The 15,907-nt window shown below is 43.0% G+C and overlaps 1 protein-coding gene across 1 annotated transcript in view; it reads right to left on the bottom strand.

Annotated features, from left to right (window-relative positions):
* The window catches only part of SLC12A5 (solute carrier family 12 member 5), a 503,432-nt gene that overhangs the window by 460,135 nt on the left and 27,390 nt on the right, over positions 1–15,907 (bottom strand). Inside the window, exons 2-3 of the mRNA XM_078652979.1 lie at positions 15,360–15,454; positions 5,858–5,989 (exon numbers count right to left, since the gene is read on the bottom strand). Coding sequence (XP_078509105.1) covers positions 5,858–5,989; positions 15,360–15,454 — 227 coding nt within the window. The remainder of the gene's footprint in view (positions 1–5,857; positions 5,990–15,359; positions 15,455–15,907) is intronic.

Below are 15,907 nucleotides of genomic sequence, written 5' to 3'. Positions count from 1 at the left end.
TACCCCAACTTGATCGGTGGTGTTTTTTCTACTGTTTGCAACTGCAGTTTTGGTCAAAAACATGGGTACTTCTTTTTTGTTTTGTGGAGTTTTAACCCCTTCCATGCTGATGACGGCCCCCGTCCGTCATGCATCACGGTGGGCGTGTGCTGATGTCGGCTGGGGGCCGTCATGATCCCGCCCACTCTTTAAAACGGCCGCACAGCGCGAAAATTCGCAGCGCATGCAAGGGGTTAAATAGCGTGAACTCGACCGAAGGGATCATACAGCCTGATTCATCAAGCTAAATTGCACTTGCAAAGGGCAAGATTCTCAGAATCTTGCCTTTTGCAAGTGCAATTTTTGCATTTGGGATTCATCATCCCAAATGCAAAATTCGCTATTAAAGAATTCGCACATTTGCGAAGATTTGCAATCTCTATTTGAGATTCCTTAAATGCAATTCATGAATCATTTTAAAATTGCGAAATTGCAATTTTGGGCCGCTATTTACCAAGAGGTCATTTAAATGCATTTTTCTAAGTTGCATGTTACACACACACATGTCCTTTGGACATGTGTGTGCGCAACACCAATGTAGATTACATTTCAGGGGTGCTACAGGGTGTCCTTTGGACACCCCTTCACCCTTGAAATCGCATCTTAATTTGCGATTAGCTAATTGCTAATCGCAAATAAGGAATAACTCCCCATGCATTCCTATGGGCCTACAGGCCCATAGGAATGAATGGGGAGTTATTCCTTATTTGCGATTAGCAATTTGCTAATCGCAAATAAGGAACATGTAAGAATCGCAATATTTTTTGCTATTCCTACATGAATCCCGTTTTGCAAGTCCTTAATAGCGATTCCTTAGGGGCTCGCAAAACGGGAGATTGATGAATCAGGCTGTAAGTCTATATATGAACACCAGTTATGTTACAAGTCGACATATTAATTTTGTTAGGCACAGGGAGATTAAGTGATTTGCTCAGAATCACAGGATGTTCAGCGTCATTGCTGAGACTCGAACCCAGTTCCCAAGCTTCGAGGTCAACCGCTCTAGCCGTTAGGCCACATCCTCTCCCCATTGCAACTCAAAAAGAGGAGTGGAATGCCTCTTTCATGTTCCCTTCTGTGTGTGATTTGGAAAAGGTTTGACAACCACTTTTTACAATTTGAATACAATTTTTCGGCTTGGAAAAGGAATTTTGTACATTTTGAAAAGGAGTTTTGTTGTTACAAAAGAAAATTCACATGTTTTTAGACCACACAAATGTTAGTACATTAAGATCCTTCTCCCTTAATGTTTGCATGTCTTTGAACACGAAATATACAAGCTGCAGTTGCCAAGCAAACATACCGACAGGGACATAATATCCCCAATCTGTATCTAAAAACAGTTGGTGAGGAAGGGCGTTCAGGAACAAATGTAGAAATTAAGTAGAAACCTGGACATGATTATAGACCCTGTTTCTGTCTGTGCTAATCCGCACGACTTTAACACCACGTTATTAATGTATAAAGTCTGCTACTTGAGCAATTTCTTTTTGAGAAGCTCAGAACTTTTTTTGACAGTGGCGAAAATCGATATTTCTATTTTGACTCCCCAGTATGTATTGATTTTCTGCTCACACCAAAAATTAAAAAATGTAATTTTACCAACGTCCTTCCAAATTGCATTTATGATGATAAAAAAGTGCATCAGTTTGCATTTGTGCCCTCCTGGGTCACCTCGTAAGTATTAAGTAAGGATTCACTAAGGTCAATGGTGCTTAAGTGATGAATACAGCACCTGCCACGTGGCGAACTCATGTCGTATAGGGTAGAAAGCACCTGAGCCTCATCAGGAGGACGAGGCAAGGACAGCCCCACTGGCGTTCCACTTTAACCCTTTCTATGCTGATGACGGAACCGCTCCGTCATCAGCTGCGGTGGCGCTGTGCTGATGACGGAGCGGTTCCGTCATGGCCCGGCAGCCACGCCTGCGCAGCGCGGATTCCGCGCCTGCGCTGGGCGTTCTATTGAGCAGGCGGGGCCATGTCGGAACCGCTCCGTCATGAGCACAGCCCAACCGCGGCTGATGACGGAGCGGTTCCGTCACCAGCATGCGGGCGGCGGCCGCCCGCCCCCCTTAGCGCTGCAGCAAAATAGCTGCCGCAGCGATGCGGTTAACAGCTACCTTTGCTCTTCTGCCCCCTGGGTGTCATGACCTTGCAGTTTATGGTTTTAGGCAGGTATGTTTTTTTTCACTGCTGCAACATTTTAAAACGACGGCCATCATGCCCGGAGGCTTGACTATCATTACTGTCTGATTCTTTGCAGTGCACACACTGCAGGCTGTGTTGCCTCTGGCCCATCCCTCGAGGGACACACTCAATATATAAACATGTTAGTGTTGCAAGATAGTCCCCCCGGGGTACTTAGGAGTCCATTCAATGGCACTTCCTCACCACGCGAACACAGATGACAGGATGTTATTCACTTTCAGTTGTAATTGCTGTCCATCATATGTTCACTCCATTCTTTTTTTTTACCTTTGTGCAAGAAATCTACATCTGATCCTATTTTTCATTCATCAATAGTTTCTGCTAAGACCCCTGTAAACGTTATGTTTTTTTCATTATTTTTAATTTTTATAGTTCACACAGCTCAAAAAAACCTGGGAAGGGTAGAGTAGAGCAGGAGAACAGAACATGTTCTGTCCGTATACATGAATGTCTTCTTAACCCTCTCCTTACCATATGGTAAAGGTTGCATTGAAATAGGGTCGCTGGAGGTAATAGACAATGGAGGACCAAGCTAAGCAGAAGAGTTGAATAACTTATGCGACAAAAGGGTAAATTATGCGGCATAGTGCAGCACATTCTATGGCAGTATTATTACCCTAGTTTACCTTTGCCCCACAAAATAATACTGTATCGGAAAATGTTTCACCTCTTTAATGCCAGTTTAATACCTAAATGCAGCAATCAATGACTGAGATGTAACCTTTATAAAGGGTCTGTTACTGTGCAGCGCCATATGTGGCAGGTTTTGTTCAAGAACTGTGTGATCCATTTGAGCTAGAAGCAACGCTTTGTGTTGTACATGGAAATTATGCAGTAGACTGTGGACTATGTGGTTAGTGATTTTAATCCTTAACTATGAAGTAAACACAGTGGCCATTGCACCATATAATTCCAGCAGCCCTGCCTTTAAGCTATGATAAGGCTTTTCTCCAGTCTCTCGGCTCAAAAGTGTGCATAAGAATGTTCTACTCTGTTACATCGAGCTCAAGCAGGGCCGGACTGGGAACCACAACCGGCCCTGACAAAGTGCTCGGCCAGTCCCCCCCTCCCCACTTGGCTCTTTGCCGGGGCCGGTTTTCGGCCGATTTTGGTACAGGGCCGATGTTGCAGCTATGTTGCAAAAACGGCCGCAAAAACGGCCCCCAGGGGCCCAAAACCGCCCCCCACCTGTGCGGTGCACCGGGGGATTGCCCGGTGCCCGCAATGGCCAATCCGGCCCTGAGCTCAAGGGGTCTTTAGTTTACTCTTCAGACCCAGAGACTGCAGCAGCTGTGGTCTGTGATGAACTCTCACATCTATCAGATCCTCATGCTCTAGGCTGGTAGCCAGGCAGGCAGTCAATGTGTCCTCATTGTATGCCGGCCTTATTACTTATGATTCATAAGATCACCTGCTCATAACTTCAAAGTGACTCTATATCATATGTAAGACCGTCAGCTTGTCTTTATTTCTTGACTTACTTTGCATGCTGGGATGTTTGGGCACAATATGTAATTTAGCCCCTAGTGACCGTGCAATCTATGGCACAACGTGAGCTCCCTCTCCTTAAAAAAAATCTTAATGTGGTGCACCCTCTAGTATCAAACAGTAGTGGGGTTCCCGTTGCAAACAAATTCAAGTGCACTGATTGCGCTGAACCTCAAATGATTAGACATCACTTATGCCCTGGTTACTTACCGGTAATCTTCATTACTCTGAGTATTGTCTTCCTCGCCACATGAATTATGTAGTAAGTTTGAGCTCACTACGTAACTCGGGTGGCGAGGAAGACTTTTGAGGATGTAATGCCCCGGTTAGTTACTGGTAATCTACATTACTCTGAGTATTGTCTTCCTCGCCACATGAGTTCCCATCCCTCCCTCCCTGTTTGGCTATCGGCTTCATGTGGTTCTTGGGGCATGGTGGTTCGACAGGAAGTGGGGTGGGTCAACCCTCCCTTATACTGGGTCAGGGGTGACAGTGGTCGGCCATGTTGGGGAGGGATGGGAGGCATGAGATGCTAATTTGCTTTGGAGGGTTCTGGTGTGGAGCTAAAGCTCACTACGTAACTCTGGTGGGGAGGAAGACTTATGAGGATGGAATGCCCCTACCTGGTGCTTTTGGGTTCCACTCTACACCACTTTCGCCTTAACCACTTTACACAAGCATCAAATGCATTTAGACAAAACTCCTTTATTGGGGAAGTGAGTGAGCGAGTATTGCTTGCGCTCCCGTAGGCAGACAATAAAAGGGGATTACTGGGGGCGGGGGTTAAGTCCACCCAGAACTTCAGAAACTGGCCCAGGGACCACCACGAGTCCAACCACGCGGGGCAACTTTGCTCTGGCTTTTCTGGTTCTTAGACCTATATGACGCTGGTGAAATGAACATTATCTTTTAGCGGGTAATACAGGGTGCGCTGCAGTCTGTTTACTATGTTTATTGTTAAAAGACTACTGTCTTCTACTATAAACAGCCGAAACAGCAGCTTATTTTCCATGACAAAATGAAACAACCTGCAGGGCAGGGATGCAGACTGGTAATTCAAAAGAAAGAAACAGTAGGTGCATTTGTTTTACCTAGAAATCTGTTCAAGAAAAAAGTTGCTCCTACCGTGCCTTCGCTCTGAATTACAAGCCCGCTGGGTAACGCTGCATGTAATTCATTTTCTAACGCACTTTACTTTTTTATTGCAAAGATGATAGACGGTTCACAATGAACATGGTCAATAGACTGCAATGTCGCCATGCTAGACTGCAATTTTGACCAAAACCAAGCTAAATACAGCTTTGTTTGGATTACAAAATAGCAATGTTGCTCTCTGAAGTCCTATTCTGTCCATCAGGGTATACAATTCAACATGAAAAAGACATAGACAAAAGACTGGGGCCCCTTCTACAGGACCCACTTTTTAAAATACTTACACTGCAAGGAAGGTAATATTCAGCAGCTTGGGGTAATTCTGCTGATTTTGTCGTGGGATTCTTACACCTCAATTAATCTACAAAAACGAGCAGATTCCTTACTAATTCACAGGCAAACCTGTAAAACCTGCAAAAATTATCGAGTCAAGACCTGAGGAATATGCAAGTATCTAGTTCTAAGAAGTAGCTCGCTGCTCATTTCTTCGGTTGGAAAAACTGCTTCTCCCTGCACCTTTCTTAAACTTCTAAACATTATCTTTGCTTATTTCTTCCCTCTCTGCCAGAGGTAATATTGTATTCTATTGTACTACAGATAATGGCGTCATATGGCTACATACAATGGGCACCATCTTTCAGTCCACCTTTCCTTTTTGCAACCCATTGAATTTTGACACACCATATACCCTCTTATGTTCTGAACCAAGACTACAACTCCCAGAAAGCAACAGTGTGTTAAATGAAAGCTCAGTAACCAGAAGCATGGTGTTGTAGAGACGAGGAGCCACATGGTCACCCTAACTGTTACTGACTTCTCCCTGACTGAGAAAGTGATTTAGATGATAAAAAAAAGTAATAGCAATGCTTCACTAATATGCAAGGGGGAAACACTTTATGTAGATTACGCCGTCAACAGACAACTCACAAAAGAGAGGAACATTTTACAGCTCTGTTGTCTCCACATACCTGTACGGGCTTTTTCTTGGCACCTTCATTGTTTTCTGCTTCCTCGTGTTCCCGCACCCCTTGGGTCAAGTTGGTATAGTTCGCCAGGCCGCCAATGAGCGAAGAGACCATGGGGCTGGTGTCCATCTCTTCCTGAACATTGGAGAAAGCACAGAGATCCATGGTTGGCCACTTTCTATGGAGAACCAAAGGACTTTCAGAACATGAATATTACACAGAATTACTGATCTTTCAGAAGCCCACAATTGAATAATGCCCACTGTCTCCAAATCTGTTGTTTCCTTCTGTACAACATTCATAACATCTGATAACTTCTTCTTTTCTTCTCTTTGAGTTTCTCTTTCAAACTCTTGTTCCACCTCTCTAAATTAATAATATTCTCTTTCTGTTTATCGTTCCAAATTTATCACTGATCAACTTCTAATTATTCGGGACTCCTGGATTTGGCTTTAATTTCCCCTTGTGCATCATGCCCACATCTCTCTGTGCCCTGTCCAAACTGGTTGTCTCCCCATGCTTCTTTAATTGAGGTTTCACTCTCTTTGCCTGATCTTTAAATGTGCCCTCTTCCTCGGTCACTTAGGTTTTCTTGTTTCACTATGTAACCCCTAATTCTTTTGGCCTCACTCTTTTGTGGGTTCCAAGACCCCCAAAGTCACTCCCCTTCCTTCCGTGTGTTTACTCCTTCCAACGCCTAAACTGTGGAATGAACTTCCTGTCCACACTAGGAACAGATGTAGCGTATCAAGGTGCAAAGCACTGCAGAAAGGACATGAACTTGAATGACCTAACCAACCTTGACCCGGGTTGTAAGCTGTTTTTCTTGTCATGACATCTCTGTATTTTGATCATGCTTTCCTCTTCTCTACAGCATTTTCGTAAAAAAGTGCCATAATAAATAAATACAGATACACACTTTTTATTCCAAAAGCATAGCCTCAAATCTGGCTCTGCCATCAAAACCCTCCTTCTCTGAAATGCTTTTTCCAAAGTGACCTTTCTCTTCGCACATAATAGATCCTCAATGTTTACATTAGATTCGTCCACAAAACTCAGCACCACTGTCTTGTTTCACCTCCATTACTTCGACCAGCCGTCTTTATTGCCAAACCTTTTAAGTTTCCAAACCACACCCATTCCTGTATTTGCATATTTTGCAGCACCCTCATCTCAGTGTCTTTCTTTACTCACTGCCAATCTCTACTCGCAACCCATATTCTACCCACTCACCTCTTTGGTATCTTCATCAAACATTATTTAGCAGTGTCTACCTTAATTTCCACCTTAAGCTGAATCCTGATCTGTCCTTCACATCATCTAATGGGCAACGATGCCCATGTTGCCACCCTCAGTTTAATCTCCTTGCGGTTGAACTGTTACAATTAATTCCTGCAAGGTTGACACAGACTTTATTCGCAGCCGCGGCTGCTGCAGGAATGAGAGGTGGGGCCGGCTGGGGGGGATTTCGAGAGACGACCACGAGGGAAAATTCATTATTTATTTAATTTTCTCTTGTGGTCGTCTCTCGAAATCCCCTCCGAGCCGGTCCCACCGCTCTTACATGCAGCGGCCGCGGCTGTTTATTCATGCCATTTGGCTTTTCCTGTGGGTTGTCTTCTCGATTCCACAAACAACACCTTATTTCCACCACCTTCTCTTTCACCATCAACCTCTAATAGTCTTTTCAGAACTATCAGCAAGCTATCCTGGCTGATGAGGGCTGAAAGCCCAAAACCGGCCCTAGGATTCTTGTTTCCAGTCCAGGGAGGACCTGGCCTGGCAGTCTGGGCTGGACTGTTTCAATTGGGCGCAGGGTCAAGACTGATTTGCATATGGCTGGGCCAAACTGGAATGGCATGGGGAGCAAAAAAACTATGGAATTAGGCCCCGATATCTGTACTAGGGTGAACGTATGACATTGTTCTGCATTCTGTCCATCAATTGTTCTTTTTGCATTTGTCACCCGAGTGGGACGGGTATGCCCTGATGTGGGTCCTGTGCTTTCCATGCCACTGGAGTCAAGCTATCCTGGCTGGTCAGGGCTGAAAGCCCGAAACCGGTCCTAGGATGCCTGTTTCCAGTCCAGGGAGGACCTGGCCTGGCAGTTCCGACTGGACTGTTCCCATTGGGAGTAGGATCATGACTGATTTGCATATGGCTGGGTCCAAACTGGAATGGCATGGGGAGCAAAAAAAGCGATGGATTTAGGCCCAGATCCCTGTACTCGGGTGAATGTATGACATTGCTCTGCATTCTGTCCATCAATTGTTCTTTTTGCATTTGTCACCCCGAGTGGACGGGTATGCCCAGACGTGGGTCCTGTGCTTTCCATGCCACTGGAGTCAAGCTATCCTGGCTGATGAGGGCTGAAAGCCCGAATCCGGTCCTAGGATGCTTACTTCCAGTCCAGGGAGGACCTGGCCTGGCAATTCGGGCTGGACTGTTCCCATTGGGCGCATGGTCAAGACTGATTTGCATATGGCTGGGTCCAAACTGGAATGGCATGGGGAGCAAAAAAACAATGGTTTAGGCCCAGATCTCTGTCCTGGGGTGAATGTAGGACATTGTTCTGCATTCTGTCCATAAATTGTTCTTTTTACAATATTCTTGGTGTCAATGTTTAGCAGTACAACCTTCATGGAGTGTCTCCTCCCCCAACTCAGCTGAATCCATTTCTTCAACAATATTTCCAATTTATGACCTCACTACTTTTAGTAATAGTCTTATGCTACAATGATTCACATAGGTATTACATAAAAAGGATAATACATTAAAAAGAGGACAAAAGAAGTTTTACAGAGACAATGACCAACATCTGCCAGGCCCAAATAGAATCTGGCACATTTATATAACAGAAATCAAACAAAAACACAACAGACACCACTGTAAAACAAAAAGAATATTTATGAAAGCTTATATATGCAGCAGTACAATCACAACCATCCGGTCATGAGGACTGGCCTGTACCCTGAACTACCAATTACGAATATTGTCATAGGAAAAAAATATTATTAAATAGAGTGTGCACAGTGTGACCCCAGTGCCCTGGCACAAAAAAAAATAATGCACATTACCACATTACAATAAATAATAAACAAAAAGGGCTTTTGTTAAGTAACAGACAACTACTGAGAAATTATTGCTATGTCTTGTAGAGAGAATGGACAGAGTCAACAAACATTCTTTGTGTTGCGCTGATCTGTCGATGGCATTTCGACCCCATGAAGGGTGAGGGGATCTCATCAGGACTTATAATTGCAGGGACATCCTAAATAAAAAGGAAAAAACAATGAGGGGGATGTGGAGGTGGACCATTGTGGGAATAACCATAGTAATAAGACCAGTGGTACCTAAATGGTAATGGTCGTGACATGCAGGAGTGATCATGCACACTGAGTAATTAAAAAAATACCTCTGCAAGGTGGTAAAAATAAATGAGTGAGCATTACAAAGGGCCACACTATACTGTAATAGCTGGGTGGGATACACACAGCATGTCAAACACCTTAGAGAAGGTAAACTGGCTTCCCATGGGTAGAGTAGTGCTTCAGAAGCCTCTGAGGAACTGGCAGAGAGCCTTAAGGAGAGTAGTGCTGAGGAGGAGACCTTGCTATAATAATTTCAGAGCATCAGCAGTTCGGTGTATACTCATGCGGCATACCAACTTGATTCAAGAAATGCGGAGCAAGGATCCTCTCTCATGTAGGTGCCGATCTGTCTAACACGCGCTCAGGCCTAGCGCGTGATTGAAATAGAAACTGAATGGGGATGGGACGAAGCCTTGGGCTAAAGCGAGGCTTGAATCAAGGAGTGTTCCAACCCTCTAGAGGGTGAGTGTCCACCCTGAGACGAAGGTGGGCGGGGCCTTAAGATGGAAACGATGCAAGCAACCAATGCGATCCATGCTTGATGTGCGGGGGCAAGCCACAAATTAGAGCAAGACTTCCAAGGAGACAAGGATAATACAGACGTAGCATTGAAAATCAATATGACATAGCTCAAGGAATAACGAGTTAAAGCAGGTTGTTATAAATAGATGTGCACATATAGAACATTTACACAAATATTTCCCTGATTCTTCAAAGACTAGAATGCAGATGGATCAGTGTGTGTAATTCCACTGCAGAAGGATTGAACTCTATGGAAGAGTGGAGGGACTTTGTTTCACCAATCAATAAGATTTTTCCTTCACTGCTGAAGAGTTATGAAGAACATATTGCATTCAACTGGCAAATATTGACTTTAGGTTTAACAGATAACTGGTCTAGCCCGCCTGTGCACAGCACAGCCATCTCAGGAATTGAAAATCTACATCATGCCATACCTAAACAACTGACTCCTGAAGGCAAATTGCAGTTGTCTAAGATCTTTGGACAACTTTAAAAAAAACTTCAAAAATGTGGGTTTTAGATTAAAAAAAGCTTGAAATTAAATTGTGTCCTGGCACAGAGATTAAAATCTGTGATATTTGCCACCAAGATGGTTGGGACAGACTGTATCTATGAGAAACAGGGTCAGTATTTATTTTCATAAAGCAGGCCTTTGTCTAGAGTGGCATGGTGGGTGACAAACGATGGACAGAAGTGTGGCTCGGACAGTTGCCAATGCCTTTCATTTATTTTGGCATTCCATCCATCTCCTTGTTATTGTTGTATTTGGCACCCTAAGTACGACAGGTATGCCCAGACATGGATCCCGCGCTCCTGTGCCATAGGACCAAAGTTACACTCTACCGAGAAACCCTAAGTGGGGCAAAACTGGTCTGGTGTTGCTTGTAGTACCTTCTAGTGGAGATCCTCACCTTGCAGTTTAGGGCAGGCAGTTCCCATGAGGAGCAGGGTCAGCACTGATTTGCATCAGGTGGGACTTTGTCTAGAGAAAATTGGTGAGCAAAACATAGCGGACTGGATTGCAGCCTCTAGTGATTGCCAGGGGAAGGGTTTGATTCCAGCACTCTTTCCATCAGCTTGGTATTGCAGCTGATGTCCTAAATGCGACATTTATGCCCAGACGTGGGTCACATGCTCACTGTGCCATTGGACTCACAGTACACTCTACTGAAAAACCCGAAGTAGGACAAAATTGATCTGGGGTTGCTTATGGTCCCTTCTGGTGGGGCCTCGTCTGGAATTTACAGGACTGGACTGTCCCGCCAAGGAAAAGTGTCTGTACTGATTTGCATACGGCAGGCTTTTGTCTAGGGTGGATTGGAGGGCAAAAGAACATGGACTGCAATGCACCGAGTGATTGCCGTGACTGAGACTAATTAGTGAATTCATCCATCACCATGTACATGTTGCTATTGAGAACAACGGAAGGAAGGATGTTTCCTACTGCATAAAGGCTGTTTTCTATCAGGCAGATGTGTCTTCTGCCTCAATCCGAGTCTCGATCGACAGCCCAAGAGATCTGACTCATTTGGGTTCAACGTTGCCCTGCATTTCATTGTACCGCATGTGCGGCTGTTAATGAAACCTCTGCAGGAATGTTCTGAATATCTATGGTATCAGAAGGGGTGAGACTGGGAGGACAAGCTAGTCTTAACACCAATAGCTTATCAAAACCTTATAAGGCGGTGTTGGGTCAAAATGTGCAAATTATGCTTCTGGGAGAGCCCTGAAGAATTAAATGTCATACTATCAGTAGTGAAGAATGCCTTCCCGGTAAAGTGAGGAGCACAGATGGACCATCTTGATTAGAAAAGGGGATGATGTACATGTTCAATATGATGTAGTTCAGGGTAGTCCATTTTACCGACAAATTATCTATTGCTTCAATAACATTAAACTGCGCTAGTGCAGATGGACAACATAGCCACGGTGTACTATCTCAAAAAGAGGAAAAAGATACAGAAAACTCAAAAAAGAAGCCTCATGCAATCTGGCTTTGGCTCCTCGACCAATATCTATAGTTTATAGAAATCCAGTTTCCAAGTGGTGGAATGTGAAAGCAGAACCCTTATGAAGATCTCTTCAAAAGATCGGACATTGGTTGTCAACAATGAAATACTAGGATGAAATGTTCGCCTGTGGGGAACCGCACAATAAATTCTCTTTTCAATGAAAAAAATTGAATATATGCCTACACCTCATTTTCAAATATCCTACACAGAATTAGATTGTGAGGCCAGAGAGAATATCATCAATTGATTTAATTGAAAGAGATCATACATATGGAACTTGACCAAGACTGCTGATACAGAACATGCCAGTAAGGGACAGTACTGCCCAACCAAACGTGTCCTACAAACCCACTTCATTAGGTTTCCCTAGAAGTTAGTACAGTATATCAGAAATGCTCTCCTCAAACATTATTCACCATTCTAGTGCCTACTGGCTTTTTACAGATTCTAAAGACATTTCCTATTTAAAGATTCTTCTCAAGGGAATTTAATATAATCATTTCCAAATGTATGGTTCCCCTATTGCGAACCATGTACATATGAGACCACAACACCTGTCTTGACCTCCATAAACTTGCAGAATCCATTTTCTATGCATAGCTACTTGAAGTCCTTTTTAATTTTTCCCCTTTTTTTCTTTATAAAGATGGGGCTCAGAAGAAGATAATGGCAGTACAGTAGTCCTGTTAAAGTAAAGTTTAGCTAAAAGATGCTGTTTAAAAAAGACAAACCTAGAAAAGCATTGTTATTTAGTTTGTCAAAAGAAAAAGTTATTTTTGTTAAATGTTTCCAGATCCCTTGCACAGGCAGATATATTTTATGTCTGTGAATTTAATGAGGATACTCATTACAGAGAACTAGAATTACAAACAGGGCTAAATTTGATGTGCCTATAGGCAAATTTGTGCAGTGAGATGTTGTCTGAGTTTAACCACTTGTGTTCAGGGTTTGCTACTTGGAGCCTGTCCTGTAGCACATTATGCAACTGCAACTCGCAGGGAAAATATTTTCTTCACTTGGACGCCAATGGAAAAAAATAAATGTTTTCTTCTACATGCCACCACACTCCTTGTTCCATTTATTCCTCATCATCTGTCGCTCATTATTACCGCCTCGCAGGTGTCTTCTTATTTGAATCTGTATCCTTACATTATCTTTTTCTTCTCTCGTGTCCACTTCCTCAATGTTTCTCTTCTTAACCATCCCCTTCCTGACTATTATTACATTTTCCTCACCGCAGAGCTTTTCCACACACTAACTCGCCCTTCTCAATAGCCTCCAATCATCATTTTATTCTTTTACCACCATCCTCCTCGTCAACCCAACATCCTCATAAAAAACACCTTCAAATAACCATCATTCTTCATTTCTGAACAACACTTTTTCTCACCACATCATCCTCTTCTTTCACCATAACTAGATTCTCGTTACATCATTCTACACTCCTTACCACTATGTTCTATTGCTCCAACGCCAACTTTTCACCTCCCTAGCCTTTCTCACTGTGAAGATCTGCTCTTCTCCCGCCGGACCGTCTCAACTCTTTAGAACCACCATCGCTATTCAATTCAATTCCTTAGAACCACTCATTCACATTCACTTTGACTCATTGCCATCCAATGTGATTAAACTTCTTCCTCAGCTCAAAATAATTGTCTCCTCATACCATTTTTCTCTATGTCAAAATCCTTTTCATACCACTACCACACTTTTCCTCCTATGTCCTTCTTGTTTACATTACGAGCCTTTCACACCATCACCATTCTCTTTGACACATGACTGTATTAAAAGAACACCACTGTTTGCTCAAAACTACCTTTTTCTACCCCACAATCCTATTTTACGTGCAAGCATTTTCTATTTTCAGCACCATCTTAGCAAGCGCTATATAAATGCAAACCTTTTTCCCTCTTCTATCCCTCCACTATCCTTTCCTAATCCAAATAACTGACTAACATATCCACCACTTTAATATTTCACTATACTAATTCACCACTAATCCTTTATGGGTTCTTGAGTAGCATGCTACTCACTGAAAATGCGCTTTGACGCCTCATCAGGGGTAGTAAGCGCTATATAAATACAATTACAATCCAATACAATACAATCTTCTTTTTCCCAGCATCAGTTTTAAAGCACAATGTTCACACATCTCTCTTTTATCCAAATTATCCCAGAATCCGTTTATCCCTAAAGTCATCTTCAGCAAACACATGTAGTCTTGCTATCTTCACCATCATCTCCACACAACAGCTCTTCTTATCAACCATAATACTCTTCCACCACATCCACCTTTTTCCGCAACCTTTTTCCCACCTTTGTCGTTTTATTAAAAAATCATCTTCGCACCAAAATGTTTATTTTCCCATTTTCTTTCTTTAATATCATCTCCTTCACACTCTTTCCCCACCACTCTTTCCCTAACACACTCTACCCTCTTTCTTCATTATTTTCCCCTTCACCAACCTGCTCTATTCAATACCACACCGCTCTCTCACTGCCAACCTTCTCCACCCTTGTTCCCCTAACTAAGCTTTTTGACATGACCAACTCTTTCACCACTACCATTTGTTTGGCCCATCATCATTCCCTTATCCCTAAAAGCTACACTGACCCATGTCTCCCAATCACTCTTTATTTCATAACATTTCCATAAAGTTATGTTGTATTTGCATTCTCTTCTCAGAATTGATCCCAGAGTATTTAAGGAAAACCATATTCCAATCTATGGTGGTTTCCTGCTGTAACTATGGTAATTCCTTACATTTGGGTTCTCCGAAATACATTATAAAATTACTTCAAATAGTACAGAAAATGGGGGCTAGGCTTCTGTGCAAAATCCCTAGCCATGAATCAGTAAGAGAGCATCTGAAACAGCTTCATTGGCTTCCGATTAATGCGAGGATCAAGTTTAAGGCTCTGTGCTTGACACATGAAGCATTAAACAACAGAGATCCACCTAAAATCAGAGGCCTGGTGGAGCCTCAGGTCCCCAAGAGAAGTCTAAGATCATCCCAAGAACACCTTCTCAGAACTACTAGAATTAAGAGAGCAAGATGGAGTGGCAGATCCTTTTCACACCTGGTACCTAAGCTTTGGGATGCCTTACCCACGAATGAAGACTGCTGGAAGTGGAATCCAGATTCAGGAAAAAGTTGAAGACTTGGCTTTTTCCTTAGTCACTTTCCAAATATATTCCCTCTCTGCAGCTAGATTTCTTAGCACTGGGAAGCCCTCAGGCAGCCATGCGCTCTATAAAACTTTTTAACATTAACATCTCTCCACCTTTCTACCTTGCTAGAAGCATCATTTTTCATTAAAATCCACCCTTGTACCCAAGGTCAACACAGTAATAGAAAATATTCTGCAGTCAATATTGGTGCAAGTCGATAATAATGACCCAGATAGTCTGACATACAACATCTGCTACACTCGATGTTTCTAGTTCCCTTTTTATATGCATTTTAAATCTTCACATCTGTGCACTCTATTCATTTATTGTTGCTTAGCTTTCCAGTCCTAATGAAGATTTCGCCTCTACGTCCCTCACTTTCACACTCTCGCCACTGCCATTACAATTGCCTCCCACCTGAGCCTTACCTCGAAGAGGGCCATGTTCTTGCCATCATATTCCTTCCCTGTCTCCACGTCGGTGCTGTTAATAAATGGGCTGCTTTCTTTGGGGTTTCCATCGCCTGAAAAACACAATCAGAAGAAAATGTGTCAGTGAATGGCAATAATGGTTCGATTAGTGCAAACGTGTGTTATCATCACTCTTTCCTATTAGTAATCATTATAATATAATGCAATACAATATAATATAATATAATATAATATGATATAATATAATATAATATAATATAATATAATATAATATAATATAATATATTATAACCTCAGATTAGGTTTTGTATCAGAGTGCACCCGAGTATTGATCAGCAGAGAGTCCAATAGGTAGCTTCTGAACCGGACGGCTGGTAAACACTTAGGGGCCGATTCCGATCTCGGTCGGAAGGGCTCCGAATCGGGTTTGGCATTAGCGGACCCGATTCGGAGGCTGAATTACTGTCCGGTTCGTACACGGGTCCGGACGTCGACGTACGATGCAAACAAGCGTGAAATCTCTCTCCGTCCGAATCGTTTCCGGA

Source organism: Lissotriton helveticus, chromosome 7 (genome assembly GCF_964261635.1).
Source record: "Lissotriton helveticus chromosome 7, aLisHel1.1, whole genome shotgun sequence".
Taxonomy (NCBI): Eukaryota; Metazoa; Chordata; class Amphibia; order Caudata; family Salamandridae; genus Lissotriton; species Lissotriton helveticus.
The sequence above is the reverse complement of the archived record's forward strand: the minus strand, read 5'-3'. Positions and strand labels throughout refer to the sequence as shown.